Here is an 18,121-nt window from a genome sequence, read left to right as displayed (position 1 = left end):
TACTGAGTGACAGGGGTTCGGGGCGGGGCCTGTCCTGAGTTACAGGGGGCGTGTCGAGTACTGAGTGACAGGGGTTCGGGGCGGGGCCTGTCCTGTTACAGGGGGCGTGTCGATTTCTGAGTGACAGGAGTTCGGGGCGGGGCCTGTCCTGAGTTACAGGGGGCGTGTCAAGTACTGAGTGACAGGGGTTCGGGGCGGGGCCTGTCCTGAGTTACAGGGGGCGTGTCGAGTACTGAGTGACAGGGGTTCGGGGCGGGGCCTGTCCTGAGTTACAGGGGGCGTGTTGAGTAGTGAGTGACAGGGGTTCGGGGCGGGGCCTGTCCTGAGTTACAGGGGGCGTGTCGAGTACTGAGTGACAGGGGTTCGGGGCGGGGCCTGTCCTGAGTTACAGGGGGCGTGTCGAGTACTGAGTGACAGGGGTTCGGGGCGGGGCCTGTCCTGAGTTACAGGGGGCGTGTCGAGTACTGAGTGACAGGAGTTCGGTGCGGGGCCTGTCCTGTTACAGGGGGCGTGTCGAGTACTGAGTGACAGGAGTTCGGGGCGGGGCCTGTCCTGAGTTACAGGGGGCGTGTGGAGTACTGAGTGACAGGGGTTCGGGGCGGGGCCTGTCCTGAGTTACAGGGGGCGTGTCGAGTACTGAGTGACAGGGGTTCGGGGCGGGGCCTGTCCTGAGTTACAGGGGGCGTGTCGAGTACTGAGTGACAGGGGTTCGGGGCGGGGCCTGTCCTGAGTTACAGGGGGCGTGTCAAGTACTGAGTGACAGGAGTTCGGGGCGGGGCCTGTCCTGAGTTACAGGGGGCGTGTCGAGTACTGAGTGACAGGAGTTCGGGGCGGGGCCTGTCCTGAGTTACAGGGGGCGTGTCGAGTACTGAGTGACAGAAGGTTGGATCGGGGCATTTCTGAGAGAGCGGGTTGGGGAGGGAGGGGGATTTGGGGGCGGTTGGAGGCGGCTGCTGGCCTGACGGGAGCCAGGCGTATCCCAGTCCCACCTGTCTAGCCGAAAAGCTTGGCGAAACACGGGTGGCAGTAGGGCTTCCCGTTCTGCTCCTTGAAGGTGCCCTTGTTGAGGTGGCGGAGGCAAAAAGCACAGACGAAGTGGTCGGGGTGGAAGCGGCCGCCCATGGCAGAGATGCAGCGGCCGGCGATGGGCTTCTGGCAGGCGAGGCAGAGGGACCCCCGCCGCTGGTGGTAGTGGGTCTCGCAGTACGGCTGCCCAGCGTGTTCGAAGAAACTGCCATCCAGGAACGGTGTGTAGCAGTCCTGTCCGCGGGGAGAGAGGGACAGAGGGTGCGGAAACAAGAGAGACGGGAATGTGGGGCAGAGGGTGGGTCGACCGGAAGAAGAGAAAGGGGTGAGGGAAAGAGAGGTGTTGGAGAGAGAGGGGGGAAGAGAGAGAACAGATCAAAGGTTAGTCTAAGCGTCAGAAAACAAACCTGACAGTGTTACACAGAGAGTGGGGCAGCGGGATTAGATTGGGGACTGACACAGGGCTGTGGGGAGAGTGTGGGGTGGAGGAATTAGTTTGGGGATGGGGAGAGGGGGCAGTGGGATTAGTTTGGGGACTGACACAGGGCTGTGGGGAGAGTGGGGTGGAGGAATTAGTTTGGGGATGGGGAGAGGGGGCAGTGGGATTAGTTTGGGGATGGGGAGGGGGCAGTGGGATTAGTTTGGGGACTGACACAGGGCTGTGGGGAGAGTGTGGGGTGGAGGAATTAGTTTGGGGATGGGGAGAGGGGGCAGTGGGATTAGTTTGGGGATGGGGAGGGGGCAGTGGGATTAGTTTGGGGACTGACACAGGGCTGTGGGGAGAGTGTGGGGTGGAGGAATTAGTTTGGGGATGGGGAGGGGGCAGTGGGATTAGTGCGGGGACAGGTGGGATTAGACTGGGTATGGGTGGGATTAGTGTGGGGGACGGGTGGGATTAGTGTGGGGGACAGGTGGAATTAGAGAGGGGGACGGGTGGGGTATAGGTGGGATTATTGTGGGGGACGGGTGGGATTAATGTGGGGTATGGGTGGGATTAATGTGGGGGATGGGTGGGATTAGTGTGGGGTATGGGTGGGATTAGTGTGGGGGACAGGTGAGATTAGTGTGGGGGACGGGTGGGATTAGTGTGGGGGACGGGTGGGATTAGAGACGGGGACGGGTGGGATTAGAGACGGGGACGGGTGGGATTAATGTGGGGTATGGGTGGGATTAATGTGGGGTATGGGTGGGATTAGTGTGGGGGACGGGTGGGATTAATGTGGGGTATGGGTGTGATCAGAGTGGGGGACAGGTGGGATTAGTGTGGGGGACGGGTGGGATTAATGTGGGGGACGGGTGGGATTAATGTGGGGGACGGGTGGGATTAATGTGAGGACGGGTGGGTTAGAGTGGGGTATGGGTGGGATTAGTGTGGGGGACGGGTGGGATTAATGTGAGGACGGGTGGGATTAGTGTGGGGACGGGTGGGATTAATGTGGCGACGGGTGGGATTAATGTGAGGACGGGTGGGTTAGTGTGGGGTATGGGTGGGTTAGTGTGCGGTATGGGTGGGTTAGTGTGGGGTATGGGTGGGATTAGTGTGGGGGACGGGTGGGATTAATGTGAGGACGGGTGGGATTAGAGTGGGGGACGGGTGGGTTAGTGTGGGGTATGGGTGGGATTAGTGTGGGGACGGGTGGGATTAATGTGGGGGACGGGTGGGATTAGAGACGGGGACGGGTGGGATTAATGAGGGTATAGGTGGGATTAGTGTGGGGGACGGGTGGGATTAGAGACGGGGACGGGTGGGATTAATGTGGGTATAGGTGGGATTAGTGTGGGGGACGGGTGGGATTAATGTGGGGGACGGGTGGGTTAGTGTGGGGTATGGGTGGGATTAGTGTGGGGGACGGGTGGGATTAATGTGAGGACGGGTGGGATTAGTGTGGGGACGGGTGGGATTAATGTGGGGGACGGGTGGGATTAGAGTGGGGGACGGGTGGGATTAGAGTGGGGGACGGGTGGGATTAGAGTGGGGGACGGGTGGGATTAGTGTGGGGGACGGGTGGGATTAATGTGAGGACGGGTGGGATTAGTGTGGGGACGGGTGGGATTAGAGTGGGGGACGCGTGGGATTAGAGTGGGGGACGCGTGGGATTAGTGTGGGGGACGGGTGGGATTAGTGTGGGGGACGGGTGGGATTAATGTGGGGGGCGGGTGGGTTAGTGTGGGGGACGGGTGGGATTAGTGTGGGGGACGGGTGGGATTAATGTGGGGGACGGGTGGGTTAGTGTGGGGGACGGGTGGGTTAGTGTGGGGGATGGGTGGAATTAATGTGGGGGACGGGTGGGTTAGTGTGGGGGACGGGTGGGATTAGTGTGGGGGACGGGTGGGATTAATGTGGGGGACGGGTGGGTTAGTGTGGGGGACGGGTGGGTTAGTGTGGGGGACGGGTGGGTTAGTGTGGGGGACGGGTGGATTAGTGTGGGGGATGGGTGGGATTAGTGTGGGGACGGGTGGGATTAATGTGGGGACGGGTGGGATTAATGTGGGGACGGGTGGGATTAATGTGAGGACGGGTGGGTTAGTGTGGGGTATGGCTGGGATTAGTGTGGGGACGGGTGGGATTAATGTGGGGGATGGGTGGGTTAGTGTGGGGTATGGGTGGGATTAGTGTGGGATATGTGTGGGATTAGTGTGGGATATGTGTGGGATTAATGTGAGGACGGGTGGGATTAGAGTGGGGGACGGGTGGGATTAGTGTGGGATATGTGTGGGATTAGTGTGGGATATGTGTGGGATTAATGTGAGGACGGGTGGGATTAGAGTGGGGGACGGGTGGGATTAATGTGGGGACGGGTGGGATTAATGTGGGGGACGGGTGGGATTAGTGTGGGGGACGGGTGGGATTAGTGTGGGGACGGGTGGGATTAGTGTGGGGGACGGGTGGGATTAATGTGAGTATGGGTGGGATTAATGTGAGTACGGGTGGGATTAGAGTGGGGTATGGGTGGGATTAGTGTGGGGACGGGTGGGATTAATGTGGGGGACGGGTGGGTTAGTTTCGGGTATGGGTGGGATTAGTGTGGGGACGGGTGGGATTAATGTGGGGGACGGGTGGGATTAGAGACGGGGACGGGTGGGATTAATGAGGGTATAGGTGGGATTAGTGTGGGGGACGGGTGGGATTAGAGACGGGGACGGGTGGGATTAATGTGGGTATAGGTGGGATTAGTGTGGGGGACGGGTGGGATTAATGTGGGGGACGGGTGGGTTAGTGTGGGGTATGGGTGGGATTAGTGTGGGGGACGGGTGGGATTAATGTGAGGACGGGTGGGATTAGTGTGGGGACGGGTGGGATTAATGTGGGGGACGGGTGGGATTAGAGTGGGGGACGGGTGGGATTAGTGTGGGGGACGGGTGGGATTAATGTGAGGACGGGTGGGATTAGTGTGGGGACGGGTGGGATTAGAGTGGGGGACGGGTGGGATTAGTGTGGGGGACGGGTGGGATTAATGTGGGGGACGGGTGGGTTAGTGTGGGGGACGGGTGGGATTATTGTGGGGGACGGGTGGGATTAATGTGGGGGACGGGTGGGTTAGTGTGGGGGACGGGTGGGTTAGTGTGGGGGATGGGTGGATTAGTGTGGGGGATGGGTGGGATTAAAGTGGGGGACGGGTGGGATTAGAGTGGGGGACGGGTGGGATTAGAGTGGGGGACGGGTGGGATTAATGTGAGGACGGGTGGGATTAGAGACAGGGACGGGTGGGATTAATGTGAGGACGGGTGGGATTAGAGACAGGGACGGGTGGGATTAATGTGGGGTATGGGTGGGATTAGTGTGGGGGACGGGTGGGATTAATGTGGGGTATGGGTGTGATCAGAGTGGGGGACAGGTGGGATTAGTGTGGGGGACGGGTGGGATTAATGTGGGGGACGGGTGGGATTAATGTGGGGGACGGGTGGGATTAATGTGAGGACGGGTGGGTTAGAGTGGGGTATGGGTGGGATTAGTGTGGGGGACGGGTGGGATTAATGTGAGGACGGGTGGGATTAGAGTGGGGGACGGGTGGGTTAGTGTGGGGTATGGGTGGGATTAGTGTGGGGACGGGTGGGATTAATGTGGGGACGGGTGGGATTAGAGACGGGGACGGGTGGGATTAATGAGGGTATAGGTGGGATTAGTGTGGGGGACGGGTGGGATTAGAGACGGGGACGGGTGGGATTAATGTGGGTATAGGTGGGATTAGTGTGGGGGACGGGTGGATTAATGTGGGGGACGGGTGGGATTAATGTGGAGGACGGGTGGGTTAGTGTGGGGGACTGGTGGGATTAGTGTGGGGGACGGGTGGGATTAGTGTGGGGGACGGGTGGGATTAATGTGGAGGACGGGTGGGTTAGTGTGGGGGACTGGTGGGATTAGTGTGGGGGACGGGTGGGATTAGTGTGGGGGACGGGTGGGATTAATGTGGGGGACGGGTGGGTTAGTGTGGGGGACGGGTGGGTTAGTGTGGGGGATGGGTGGATTAGTGTGGGGATGGGTGGGATTAGTGTGGGGACGGGTGGGATTAATGTGGGGACGGGTGGGATTAATGTGGGGACGGGTGGGATTAATGTCGGGACGGGTGGGATTAATGTGAGGACGGGTGGGTTAGTGTGGGGTATGGGTGGGATTAGTGTGGGGACGGGTGGGATTAATGTGGGGGATGGGTGGGTTAGTGTGGGATATGGGTGGGATTAGTGTGGGATATGTGTGGGATTAATGTGAGGACGGGTGGGATTAGAGTGGGGGACGGGTGGGATTAATGTGGGGACGGGTGGGAGTAATGTGAGGACGGGTGGGTTAGTGTGGGGTATGGGTGGGATTAGTGTGGGGACGGGTGGGATTAATGTGGGGGACGGGTGGGTTAGTGTGGGGGACGGGTGGGATTAATGTGGGGGACGGGTGGGATTAATGTGGGGGACGGCTGGGTTAGTGTGGGGTATGGGTGGGATTAGTGTGGGGTATGGGTGGGATTAGTGTGGGGTCGGGTGGATTAGTGTGGGGACGGGTGGGATTAGTGTGGGGAACGGGTGGGATTAATGTGAGGACGGGTGGGATTAGAGTGGGGGACGGGTGGGATTAGTGTGAGGACGGGTGGGTTTAGTGTGGGGACGGGTGGGATTAATGTGAGGACGGGTGGGTTAGTGTGGGGTATGGGTGGGATTAGTGTGGGGGACGGGTGGGATTAATGTGAGGACGGGTGGGATTAGTGTGGGGACGGGTGGGATTAGTGTGGGGGACGGGTGGGATTAGTGTGGGGGACGGGTGGGATTAGTGTGGGGGACGGGTGTGATTAATGTGAGTACGTGTGGGATTAGAGTGGGGTATGGGTGGGATTAGTGTGGGGACGGGTGGGATTAATGTGGGGGACGGGTGGGTTAGTGTGGGGTATGGGTGGGATTAATGTGGGGGATGGGTGGGATTAGTGTGGGGGATGGGTGGGATTAGTGTGGGGGACGGGTGAGATTAGTGTGGGGGACGGGTGGGATTAGTGTGGGGGACGGGTGGGATTAGAGACGGGGACGGGTGGGATTAATGTGGGTATAGGTGGGATTAGTGTGGGGGACGGGTGGGATTAATGTGGGGTATGGGTGGGATTAATGTGGGGTATGGGTTGGATTAGTGTGGGGGACGAGTGGGATTAATGTGGGGTACGGGTGGGATTAATGTGAGGACGGGTGGGATTAGTGTGGGGACGGGTGGGATTAGAGTGGGGGACGCGTGGGATTAGAGTGGGGGACGCGTGGGATTAGTGTGGGGGACGGGTGGGATTAGTGTGGGGGACGGGTGGGATTAATGTGGGGGGCGGGTGGGTTAGTGTGGGGGACGTGTGGGATTAGTGTGGGGGACGGGTGGGATTAATGTGGGGGACGGGTGGGTTAGTGTGGGGGACGGGTGGGTTAGTGTGGGGGATGGGTGGAATTAATGTGGGGGACGGGTGGGTTAGTGTGGGGGACGGGTGGGATTAGTGTGGGGGACGGGTGGGATTAATGTGGGGGACGGGTGGGTTAGTGTGGGGGACGGGTGGGTTAGTGTGGGGGACGGGTGGGTTAGTGTGGGGGACGGGTGGATTAGTGTGGGGGATGGGTGGGATTAGTGTGGGGACGGGTGGGATTAATGTGGGGACGGGTGGGATTAATGTGGGGACGGGTGGGATTAATGTGAGGACGGGTGGGTTAGTGTGGGGTATGGCTGGGATTAGTGTGGGGACGGGTGGGATTAATGTGGGGGATGGGTGGGTTAGTGTGGGGTATGGGTGGGATTAGTGTGGGATATGTGTGGGATTAATGTGAGGACGGGTGGGATTAGAGTGGGGGACGGGTGGGATTAATGTGGGGACGGGTGGGATTAATGTGGGGGACGGGTGGGATTAGTGTGGGGGACGGGTGGGATTAGTGTGGGGACGGGTGGGATTAGTGTGGGGGACGGGTGGGATTAATGTGAGTATGGGTGGGATTAATGTGAGTACGGGTGGGATTAGAGTGGGGTATGGGTGGGATTAGTGTGGGGACGGGTGGGATTAATGTGGGGGACGGGTGGGTTAGTTTCGGGTATGGGTGGGATTAGTGTGGGGACGGGTGGGATTAATGTGGGGGACGGGTGGGATTAGAGACGGGGACGGGTGGGATTAATGAGGGTATAGGTGGGATTAGTGTGGGGGACGGGTGGGATTAGAGACGGGGACGGGTGGGATTAATGTGGGTATAGGTGGGATTAGTGTGGGGGACGGGTGGGATTAATGTGGGGGACGGGTGGGTTAGTGTGGGGTATGGGTGGGATTAGTGTGGGGGACGGGTGGGATTAATGTGAGGACGGGTGGGATTAGTGTGGGGACGGGTGGGATTAATGTGGGGGACGGGTGGGATTAGAGTGGGGGACGGGTGGGATTAGTGTGGGGGACGGGTGGGATTAATGTGAGGACGGGTGGGATTAGTGTGGGGACGGGTGGGATTAGAGTGGGGGACGGGTGGGATTAGTGTGGGGGACGGGTGGGATTAATGTGGGGGACGGGTGGGTTAGTGTGGGGGACGGGTGGGATTATTGTGGGGGACGGGTGGGATTAATGTGGGGGACGGGTGGGTTAGTGTGGGGGACGGGTGGGTTAGTGTGGGGGATGGGTGGATTAGTGTGGGGGATGGGTGGGATTAAAGTGGGGGACGGGTGGGATTAGAGTGGGGGACGGGTGGGATTAGAGTGGGGGACGGGTGGGATTAATGTGAGGACGGGTGGGATTAGAGACAGGGACGGGTGGGATTAATGTGAGGACGGGTGGGATTAGAGACAGGGACTGGTGGGATTAATGTGGGGTATGGGTGGGATTAGTGTGGGGGACGGGTGGGATTAATGTGGGGTATGGGTGTGATCAGAGTGGGGGACAGGTGGGATTAGTGTGGGGGACGGGTGGGATTAATGTGGGGGACGGGTGGGATTAATGTGGGGGACGGGTGGGATTAATGTGAGGACGGGTGGGATTAATGTGAGGACGGGTGGGTTAGAGTGGGGTATGGGTGGGATTAGTGTGGGGGACGGGTGGGATTAATGTGAGGACGGGTGGGATTAGAGTGGGGGACGGGTGGGTTAGTGTGGGGTATGGGTGGGATTAGTGTGGGGACGGGTGGGATTAATGTGGGGACGGGTGGGATTAGAGACGGGGACGGGTGGGATTAATGAGGGTATAGGTGGGATTAGTGTGGGGGACGGGTGGGATTAGAGACGGGGACGGGTGGGATTAATGTGGGTATAGGTGGGATTAGTGTGGGGGACGGGTGGATTAATGTGGGGGACGGGTGGGATTAATGTGGAGGACGGGTGGGTTAGTGTGAGGGACTGGTGGGATTAGTGTGGGGGACGGGTGGGATTAGTGTGGGGGACGGGTGGGATTAATGTGGAGGACGGGTGGGTTAGTGTGGGGGACTGGTGGGATTAGTGTGGGGGACGGGTGGGATTAGTGTGGGGGACGGGTGGGATTAATGTGGGGGACGGGTGGGTTAGTGTGGGGGACGGGTGGGTTAGTGTGGGGGATGGGTGGATTAGTGTGGGGACGGGTGGGATTAGTGTGGGGACGGGTGGGATTAATGTGGGGACGGGTGGGATTAATGTGGGGACGGGTGGGATTAATGTCGGGACGGGTGGGATTAATGTGAGGACGGGTGGGTTAGTGTGGGGTATGGGTGGGATTAGTGTGGGGACGGGTGGGATTAATGTGGGGGATGGGTGGGTTAGTGTGGGATATGGGTGGGATTAGTGTGGGATATGTGTGGGATTAATGTGAGGACGGGTGGGATTAGAGTGGGGGACGGGTGGGATTAATGTGGGGACGGGTGGGAGTAATGTGAGGACGGGTGGGTTAGTGTGGGGTATGGGTGGGATTAGTGTGGGGACGGGTGGGATTAATATGGGGGACGGGTGGGTTAGTGTGGGGGACGGGTGGGATTAATGTGGGGGACGGGTGGGATTAATGTGGGGGACGGCTGGGTTAGTGTGGGGTATGGGTGGGATTAGTGTGGGGTATGGGTGGGATTAGTGTGGGGTCGGGTGGATTAGTGTGGGGACGGGTGGGATTAGTGTGGGGAACGGGTGGGATTAATGTGAGGACGGGTGGGATTAGAGTGGGGGACGGGTGGGATTAGTGTGAGGACGGGTGGGTTTAGTGTGGGGACGGGTGGGATTAATCTGAGGACGGGTGGGATTAATGTGAGGACGGGTGGGATTAGTGTGGGGACGGGTGGGATTAGTGTGGGGGACGGGTGGGATTAGTGTGGGGGACGGGTGTGATTAATGTGAGTACGTGTGGGATTAGAGTGGGGTATGGGTGGGATTAGTGTGGGGACGGGTGGGATTAATGTGGGGGACGGGTGGGTTAGTTTCGGGTATGGGTGGGATTAGAGTGGGGGACGGGTGGGATTAATGTGGGGGACGGGTGGGTTAGTGTGGGGTATGGGTGGGATTAATGTGGGGGATGGGTGGGATTAGTGTGGGGGATGGGTGGGATTAGTGTGGGGGACGGGTGAGATTAGTGTGGGGGACGGGTGGGATTAGTGTGGGGGACGGGTGGGATTAGAGACGGGGACGGGTGGGATTAATGTGGGTATAGGTGGGATTAGTGTGGGGGACGGGTGGGATTAATGTGGGGTATGGGTGGGATTAGTGTGGGGGACGAGTGGGATTAATGTGGGGTACGGTTGGGATCAGAGTGGGGGACAGGTGGGATTAATGTGGGGGACGGGTGGGATTAATGTGGGGTATGGGTGGGATTAATGTGGGGGATGGGTGGGATTAGTGTGGAGGACGGGTGGGTTAGAGTGGGGTATGGGTGGGATTAGTGTGGGGGACGGGTGGGATTAATGTGAGGACGGGTGGGATTAGTGTGGGGACGGGTGGGATTAATGTGGCGACGGGTGGGATTAACATGAGGACGGTTGGGTTAGTGTGGGGTATGGGTGGGATTAGTGTGGGGACGGGTGGGATTAATGTGGGGGACGGATGGGTTAGTGTGGGGGATGGGTGGGTTAGTGTGGGGGATGGGTGGGTTAGTGTGGGGTATGGGTGGGATTAGTGTGGGGGACGGGTGGGATTAATGTGAGGACGGGTGGGATTAGTGTGGGGACGGGTGGGATTAATCTGAGGACGGGTGGGATTAATCTGAGGACGGGTGGGATTAGAGTGGGGGACGGGTGGGATTAGTGTGGGGACGGGTGGGATTAGAGTGGGGGACGAGTGGGTTAGTGTGGGGTATGGGTGGGATTACTGTGGGGACGGGTGGGATTAATGTGGGGGACGGGTGGGATTAGTGTGGGGGACGGGTGAGATTAGTGTGGGGGACGGGTGGGATTAATGTGGGGGACGGGTGGGATTAGAGACGGGGACGGGTGGGATTAATGTGGGTATAGGTGGGATTAGGGTGGGGGACGGGTGGGATTAGTGTGGGGGATGGGTGGGATTAATGTGGGGGACGGGTGGAATTAATGTGGGGGACGGGTGGGTTAGTGTGGGGGACGGGTGGGATTAGTGTGGGGACGGTTGGGATTAAAGTGGGGGACGGGTGGGATTAGAGTGGGGGACGGGTGGGATTAGTGTGGGGGACGGGTGGGATTAGTGTGGGGGACGGGTGGGATTAATGTGGGGACGGGTGGGATTAGAGGGGACGGGTGGGATTAGAGTGTGGGACGGGTGGGATTAGTGTGGGGGACGGGTGGGATTAGTGTGGGGGACGGGTGGGATTAGTGTGGGGGACGGGTGGGATTAATGTGGGGGACGGGTGGGTTAGTGTGGGGGACGGGTGGGATTAGTGTGGGGGACGGGTGGGATTAATGTGGGGGACGGGTGGGTTAGTGTGGGGGATGGGTGGGTTAGTGTGGGGGATGGGTGGATTAGTGTGGGGGATGGGTGGATTAGTGTGGGGGATGGGTGGGATTAGTGTGGGGACGGGTGGGATTAGTGTGGGGACGGGTGGGATTAATGTGAGGACGGGTGGGTTAGTGTGGGGTATGGGTGGGATTAGTGTGGGGACGGGTGGGATTAATGTGGGGGATGGGTGGGTTAGTGTGGGGCATGGGTGGGATTAGTGTGGGATATGTGTGGGATTAATGTGAGGACGGGTGGGATTAGAGTGGGGGACGGGTGGGATTAATGTGGGGACGGGTGGGTTAGTGTGGGGTATGGGTGGGTTAGTGTGGGGACGGGTGGGATTAATGTGGGGGACGGGTGGGATTAATGTGGGGGATGGCTGTGTTAGTGTGGGGTATGGGTGGGATTAGTGTGGGGGACGGGTGGATTAGAGTGGGGACGGGTGGGATTAGTGTGGGGAACGGGTGGGATTAATGTGGGGGACGGGTGGGTTAGTGTGGGGGACGGGTGGGTTAGTGTGGGGGATGGGTGGATTAGTGTGGGGGATGGGTGGATTAGTGTGGGGTGTAGGTGGGATTAATGTGGGGACGGGTGGGATTAATGTGGGGGATGGGTGGGATTAGTGTGAGGACGGGTGGGTTAGTGTGGGGTATGGGTGGGATTAGTGTGGGGAACGGGTGGGATTAATGTGAGGACGGGTGGGATTAGTGAGGGGACGGGTGGGATTATTGTGGGGGACGGGTGGGATTAGTGTGGGGGACGGGTGGGATTAGTGTGGGGGACGGGTGGGATTAGTGTGGGGACGGGTGGGATTAGAGTGGGGGACGGGTGGGTTAGTGTGGGGTATGGGTGGGATTACTGTGGGGACGGGTGGGATTAATGTGGGGGACGGGTGGGATTAGTGTGGGGGACGGGTGAGATTAGTGTGGGGGACGGGTGGGATTAATGTGGGGGACGGGTGTGATTAGAGACGGGGACGGGTGGGATTAATGTGGGTATAGGTGGGATTAGGGTGGGGGACGGGTGGGATTAGTGTGGGGGATGGGTGGGATTAATGTGGGGGACGGGTGGGATTAATGTGGGGGACGGGTGGGTTAGTGTGGGGGACGGGTGGGATTAGTGTGGGGGACGGTTGGGATTAAAGTGGGGGACGGGTGGGATTAGAGTGGGGGACGGGTGGGATTAGTGTGGGGGACGGGTGGGATTAATGTGGGGACGGGTGGGATTAGAGGGGACGGGTGGGATTAGAGTGTGGGACGGGTGGGATTAGTGTGGGGGACGGGTGGGATTAGTGTGGGGGACGGGTGGGATTAGTGTGGGGGACGGGTGGGATTAATGTGGGGGACGGGTGGGTTAGTGTGGGGGACGGCTGGGATTAGTGTGGGGGACGGGTGGGATTAATGTGGGGGACGGGTGGGTTAGTGTGGGGGACGGGTGGGTTAGTGTGGGGGATGGGTGGATTAGTGTGGGGGATGGGTGGATTAGTGTGGGGGATGGGTGGGATTAGTGTGGGGACGGGTGGGATTAGTGTGGGGACGGGTGGGATTAATGTGAGGACGGGTGGGTTAGTGTGGGGTATGGGTGGGATTAGTGTGGGGACGGGTGGGATTAATGTGGGGGATGGGTGGGTTAGTGTGGGGCATGGGTGGGATTAGTGTGGGATATGTGTGGGATTAATGTGAGGACGGGTGGGATTAGAGTGGGGGACGGGTGGGATTAATGTGGGGACGGGTGGGTTAGTGTGGGGTATGGGTGTGTTAGTGTGGGGACGGGTGGGATTAGTGTGGGGACGGGTGGGATTAATGTGGGGGACGGGTGGGTTAGTGTGGGGTATGGGTGGGTTAGTGTGGGGGACGGGTGGGATTAATGTGGGGGACGGGTGGGATTAATGTGGGGGATGGCTGGGTTAGTGTGGGGTATGGGTGGGATTAGTGTGGGGGACGGGTGGATTAGAGTGGGGACGGGTGGGATTAGTGTGGGGAACGGGTGGGATTAATGTGAGGACGGGTGGGATTAGAGTGGGGGACGGGTGGGATTAGTGTGAGGACGGGTGGGTTTAGTGTGAGGACGGGTGGGTTAGTGTGGGGTATGGGTGGGATTAGTGTGGGGACGGGTGGATTAGAGTGGGGACGGGTGGGATTAGTGTGGGGAACGGGTGGGATTAATGTGAGGACGGGTGGGATTAGAGTGGGGGACGGGTGGGATTAGTGTGAGGACGGGTGGGTTTAGTGTGAGGACGGGTGGGTTAGTGTGGGGTATGGGTGGGATTAATGTGGGGACGGGTGGGATTAATGTGGGGGATGGGTGGGATTAGTGTGAGGACGGGTGGGTTAGTGTGGGGTATGGGTGGGATTAGTGTGGGGGACGGGTGGGATTAATGTGAGGACGGGTGGGATTAGTGAGGGGACGGGTGGGATTATTGTGGGGGACGGGTGGGATTAGTGTGGGGGACGGGTGGGATTAGTGTGGGGGACGGGTGGGATTAATGTGAGTACGGGTGGGATTAGTGTGGGGTATGGGTGGGATTAGTGTGGGGACGGGTGGGATTAATGTGGGGACGGGTGGGATTAGAGACGGGGACGGGTGGGATTAATGAGGGTATAGGTGGGATTAGTGTGGGGGACGGGTGGGATTAGAGACGGGGACGGGTGGGATTAATGTGGGTATAGGTGGGATTAGTGTGGGGGACGGGTGGATTAATGTGGGGGACGGGTGGGATTAATGTGGAGGACGGGTGGGTTAGTGTGGGGGACTGGTGGGATTAGTGTGGGGGACGGGTGGGATTAGTGTGGGGGACGGGTGGGATTAATGTGGAGGACGGGTGGGTTAGTGTGGGGGACTGGTGGGATTAGTGTGGGGGACGGGTGGGATTAGTGTGGGGGACGGGTGGGATTAATGTGGGGGACGGGTGGGTTAGTGTGGGGGACGGGTGGGTTAGTGTGGGGGATGGGTGGATTAGTGTGGGGATGGGTGGGATTAGTGTGGGGACGGGTGGGATTAATGTGGGGACGGGTGGGATTAATGTGGGGACGGGTGGGATTAATGTCGGGACGGGTGGGATTAATGTGAGGACGGGTGGGTTAGTGTGGGGTATGGGTGGGATTAGTGTGGGGACGGGTGGGATTAATGTGGGGGATGGGTGGGTTAGTGTGGGATATGGGTGGGATTAGTGTGGGATATGTGTGGGATTAATGTGAGGACGGGTGGGATTAGAGTGGGGGACGGGTGGGATTAATGTGGGGACGGGTGGGAGTAATGTGAGGACGGGTGGGTTAGTGTGGGGTATGGGTGGGATTAGTGTGGGGACGGGTGGGATTAATGTGGGGGACGGGTGGGTTAGTGTGGGGGACGGGTGGGATTAATGTGGGGGACGGGTGGGATTAATGTGGGGGACGGCTGGGTTAGTGTGGGGTATGGGTGGGATTAGTGTGGGGTATGGGTGGGATTAGTGTGGGGTCGGGTGGATTAGTGTGGGGACGGGTGGGATTAGTGTGGGGAACGGGTGGGATTAATGTGAGGACGGGTGGGATTAGAGTGGGGGACGGGTGGGATTAGTGTGAGGACGGGTGGGTTTAGTGTGGGGACGGGTGGGATTAATGTGAGGACGGGTGGGTTAGTGTGGGGTATGGGTGGGATTAGTGTGGGGGACGGGTGGGATTAATGTGAGGACGGGTGGGATTAGTGTGGGGACGGGTGGGATTAGTGTGGGGGACGGGTGGGATTAGTGTGGGGGACGGGTGGGATTAGTGTGGGGGACGGGTGTGATTAATGTGAGTACGTGTGGGATTAGAGTGGGGTATGGGTGGGATTAGTGTGGGGACGGGTGGGATTAATGTGGGGGACGGGTGGGTTAGTGTGGGGTATGGGTGGGATTAATGTGGGGGATGGGTGGGATTAGTGTGGGGGATGGGTGGGATTAGTGTGGGGGACGGGTGAGATTAGTGTGGGGGACGGGTGGGATTAGTGTGGGGGACGGGTGGGATTAGAGACGGGGACGGGTGGGATTAATGTGGGTATAGGTGGGATTAGTGTGGGGGACGGGTGGGATTAATGTGGGGTATGGGTGGGATTAATGTGGGGTATGGGTTGGATTAGTGTGGGGGACGAGTGGGATTAATGTGGGGTACGGGTGGGATCAGAGTGGGGGACAGGTGGGATTAATGTGGGGGACGGGTGGGATTAATGTGGGGTATGGGTGGGATTAATGTGAGGACGGGTGGGATTAGTGTGGGGACGGGTGGGATTAGAGTGGGGGACGCGTGGGATTAGAGTGGGGGACGCGTGGGATTAGTGTGGGGGACGGGTGGGATTAGTGTGGGGGACGGGTGGGATTAATGTGGGGGGCGGGTGGGTTAGTGTGGGGGACGTGTGGGATTAGTGTGGGGGACGGGTGGGATTAATGTGGGGGACGGGTGGGTTAGTGTGGGGGACGGGTGGGTTAGTGTGGGGGATGGGTGGAATTAATGTGGGGGACGGGTGGGTTAGTGTGGGGGACGGGTGGGATTAGTGTGGGGGACGGGTGGGATTAATGTGGGGGACGGGTGGGTTAGTGTGGGGGACGGGTGGGTTAGTGTGGGGGACGGGTGGGTTAGTGTGGGGGACGGGTGGATTAGTGTGGGGGATGGGTGGGATTAGTGTGGGGACGGGTGGGATTAATGTGGGGACGGGTGGGATTAATGTGGGGACGGGTGGGATTAATGTGAGGACGGGTGGGTTAGTGTGGGGTATGGCTGGGATTAGTGTGGGGACGGGTGGGATTAATGTGGGGGATGGGTGGGTTAGTGTGGGGTATGTGTGGGATTAGTGTGGGATATGTGTGGGATTAATGTGAGGACGGGTGGGATTAGAGTGGGGGACGGGTGGGATTAATGTGGGGACGGGTGGGATTAATGTGGGGGACGGGTGGGATTAGTGTGGGGGACGGGTGGGATTAGTGTGGGGACGGGTGGGATTAGTGTGGGGGACGGGTGGGATTAATGTGAGTATGGGTGGGATTAATGTGAGTACGGGTGGGATTAGAGTGGGGTATGGGTGGGATTAGTGTGGGGACGGGTGGGATTAATGTGGGGGACGGGTGGGTTAGTTTCGGGTATGGGTGGGATTAGTGTGGGGACGGGTGGGATTAATGTGGGGGACGGGTGGGATTAGAGACGGGGACGGGTGGGATTAATGAGGGTATAGGTGGGATTAGTGTGGGGGACGGGTGGGATTAGAGACGGGGACGGGTGGGATTAATGTGGGTATAGGTGGGATTAGTGTGGGGGACGGGTGGGATTAATGTGGGGGACGGGTGGGTTAGTGTGGGGTATGGGTGGGATTAGTGTGGGGGACGGGTGGGATTAATGTGAGGACGGGTGGGATTAGTGTGGGGACGGGTGGGATTAATGTGGGGGACGGGTGGGATTAGAGTGGGGGACGGGTGGGATTAGTGTGGGGGACGGGTGGGATTAATGTGAGGACGGGTGGGATTAGTGTGGGGACGGGTGGGATTAGAGTGGGGGACGGGTGGGATTAGTGTGGGGGACGGGTGGGATTAATGTGGGGGACGGGTGGGTTAGTGTGGGGGACGGGTGGGATTATTGTGGTGGACGGGTGGGATTAATGTGGGGGACGGGTGGGTTAGTGTGGGGGACGGGTGGGTTAGTGTGGGGGATGGGTGGATTAGTGTGGGGGATGGGTGGGATTAAAGTGGGGGACGGGTGGGATTAGAGTGGGGGACGGGTGGGATTAGAGTGGGGGACGGGTGGGATTAATGTGAGGACGGGTGGGATTAGAGACAGGGACGGGTGGGATTAATGTGAGGACGGGTGGGATTAGAGACAGGGACTGGTGGGATTAATGTGGGGTATGGGTGGGATTAGTGTGGGGGACGGGTGGGATTAATGTGGGGTATGGGTGTGATCAGAGTGGGGGACAGGTGGGATTAGTGTGGGGGACGGGTGGGATTAATGTGGGGGACGGGTGGGATTAATGTGGGGGACGGGTGGGATTAATGTGAGGACGGGTGGGATTAATGTGAGGACGGGTGGGTTAGAGTGGGGTATGGGTGGGATTAGTGTGGGGGACGGGTGGGATTAATGTGAGGACGGGTGGGATTAGAGTGGGGGACGGGTGGGTTAGTGTGGGGTATGGGTGGGATTAGTGTGGGGACGGGTGGGATTAATGTGGGGACGGGTGGGATTAGAGACGGGGACGGGTGGGATTAATGAGGGTATAGGTGGGATTAGTGTGGGGGACGGGTGGGATTAGAGACGGGGACGGGTGGGATTAATGTGGGTATAGGTGGGATTAGTGTGGGGGACGGGTGGATTAATGTGGGGGACGGGTGGGATTAATGTGGAGGACGGGTGGGTTAGTGTGAGGGACTGGTGGGATTAGTGTGGGGGACGGGTGGGATTAGTGTGGGGGACGGGTGGGATTAATGTGGAGGACGGGTGGGTTAGTGTGGGGGACTGGTGGGATTAGTGTGGGGGACGGGTGGGATTAGTGTGGGGGACGGGTGGGATTAATGTGGGGGACGGGTGGGTTAGTGTGGGGGACGGGTGGGTTAGTGTGGGGGATGGGTGGATTAGTGTGGGGACGGGTGGGATTAGTGTGGGGACGGGTGGGATTAATGTGGGGACGGGTGGGATTAATGTGGGGACGGGTGGGATTAATGTCGGGACGGGTGGGATTAATGTGAGGACGGGTGGGTTAGTGTGGGGTATGGGTGGGATTAGTGTGGGGACGGGTGGGATTAATGTGGGGGATGGGTGGGTTAGTGTG

The 18,121-nt window shown here is 59.0% G+C and overlaps 1 protein-coding gene across 1 annotated transcript in view; it reads right to left on the bottom strand.

Moving 5' to 3' along the window:
- Positions 1-306: 306 nt before the first annotated feature.
- The window catches only part of LOC132383224 (paxillin-like), a 32,617-nt gene continuing 14,802 nt past the window's right edge, over positions 307-18,121 (bottom strand). Inside the window, exon 8 of the mRNA XM_059954131.1 lies at positions 307-1,260. Coding sequence (XP_059810114.1) covers positions 994-1,260 — 267 coding nt within the window. The 3' untranslated portion in view covers positions 307-993. The remainder of the gene's footprint in view (positions 1,261-18,121) is intronic.

This window comes from Hypanus sabinus, chromosome 29 (genome assembly GCF_030144855.1).
Source record: "Hypanus sabinus isolate sHypSab1 chromosome 29, sHypSab1.hap1, whole genome shotgun sequence".
In the NCBI taxonomy this organism is placed as follows: Eukaryota; Metazoa; Chordata; class Chondrichthyes; order Myliobatiformes; family Dasyatidae; genus Hypanus; species Hypanus sabinus.
Note: the sequence above shows the minus strand (reverse complement) of the source record. Positions and strands in the feature narration are given on the sequence as shown.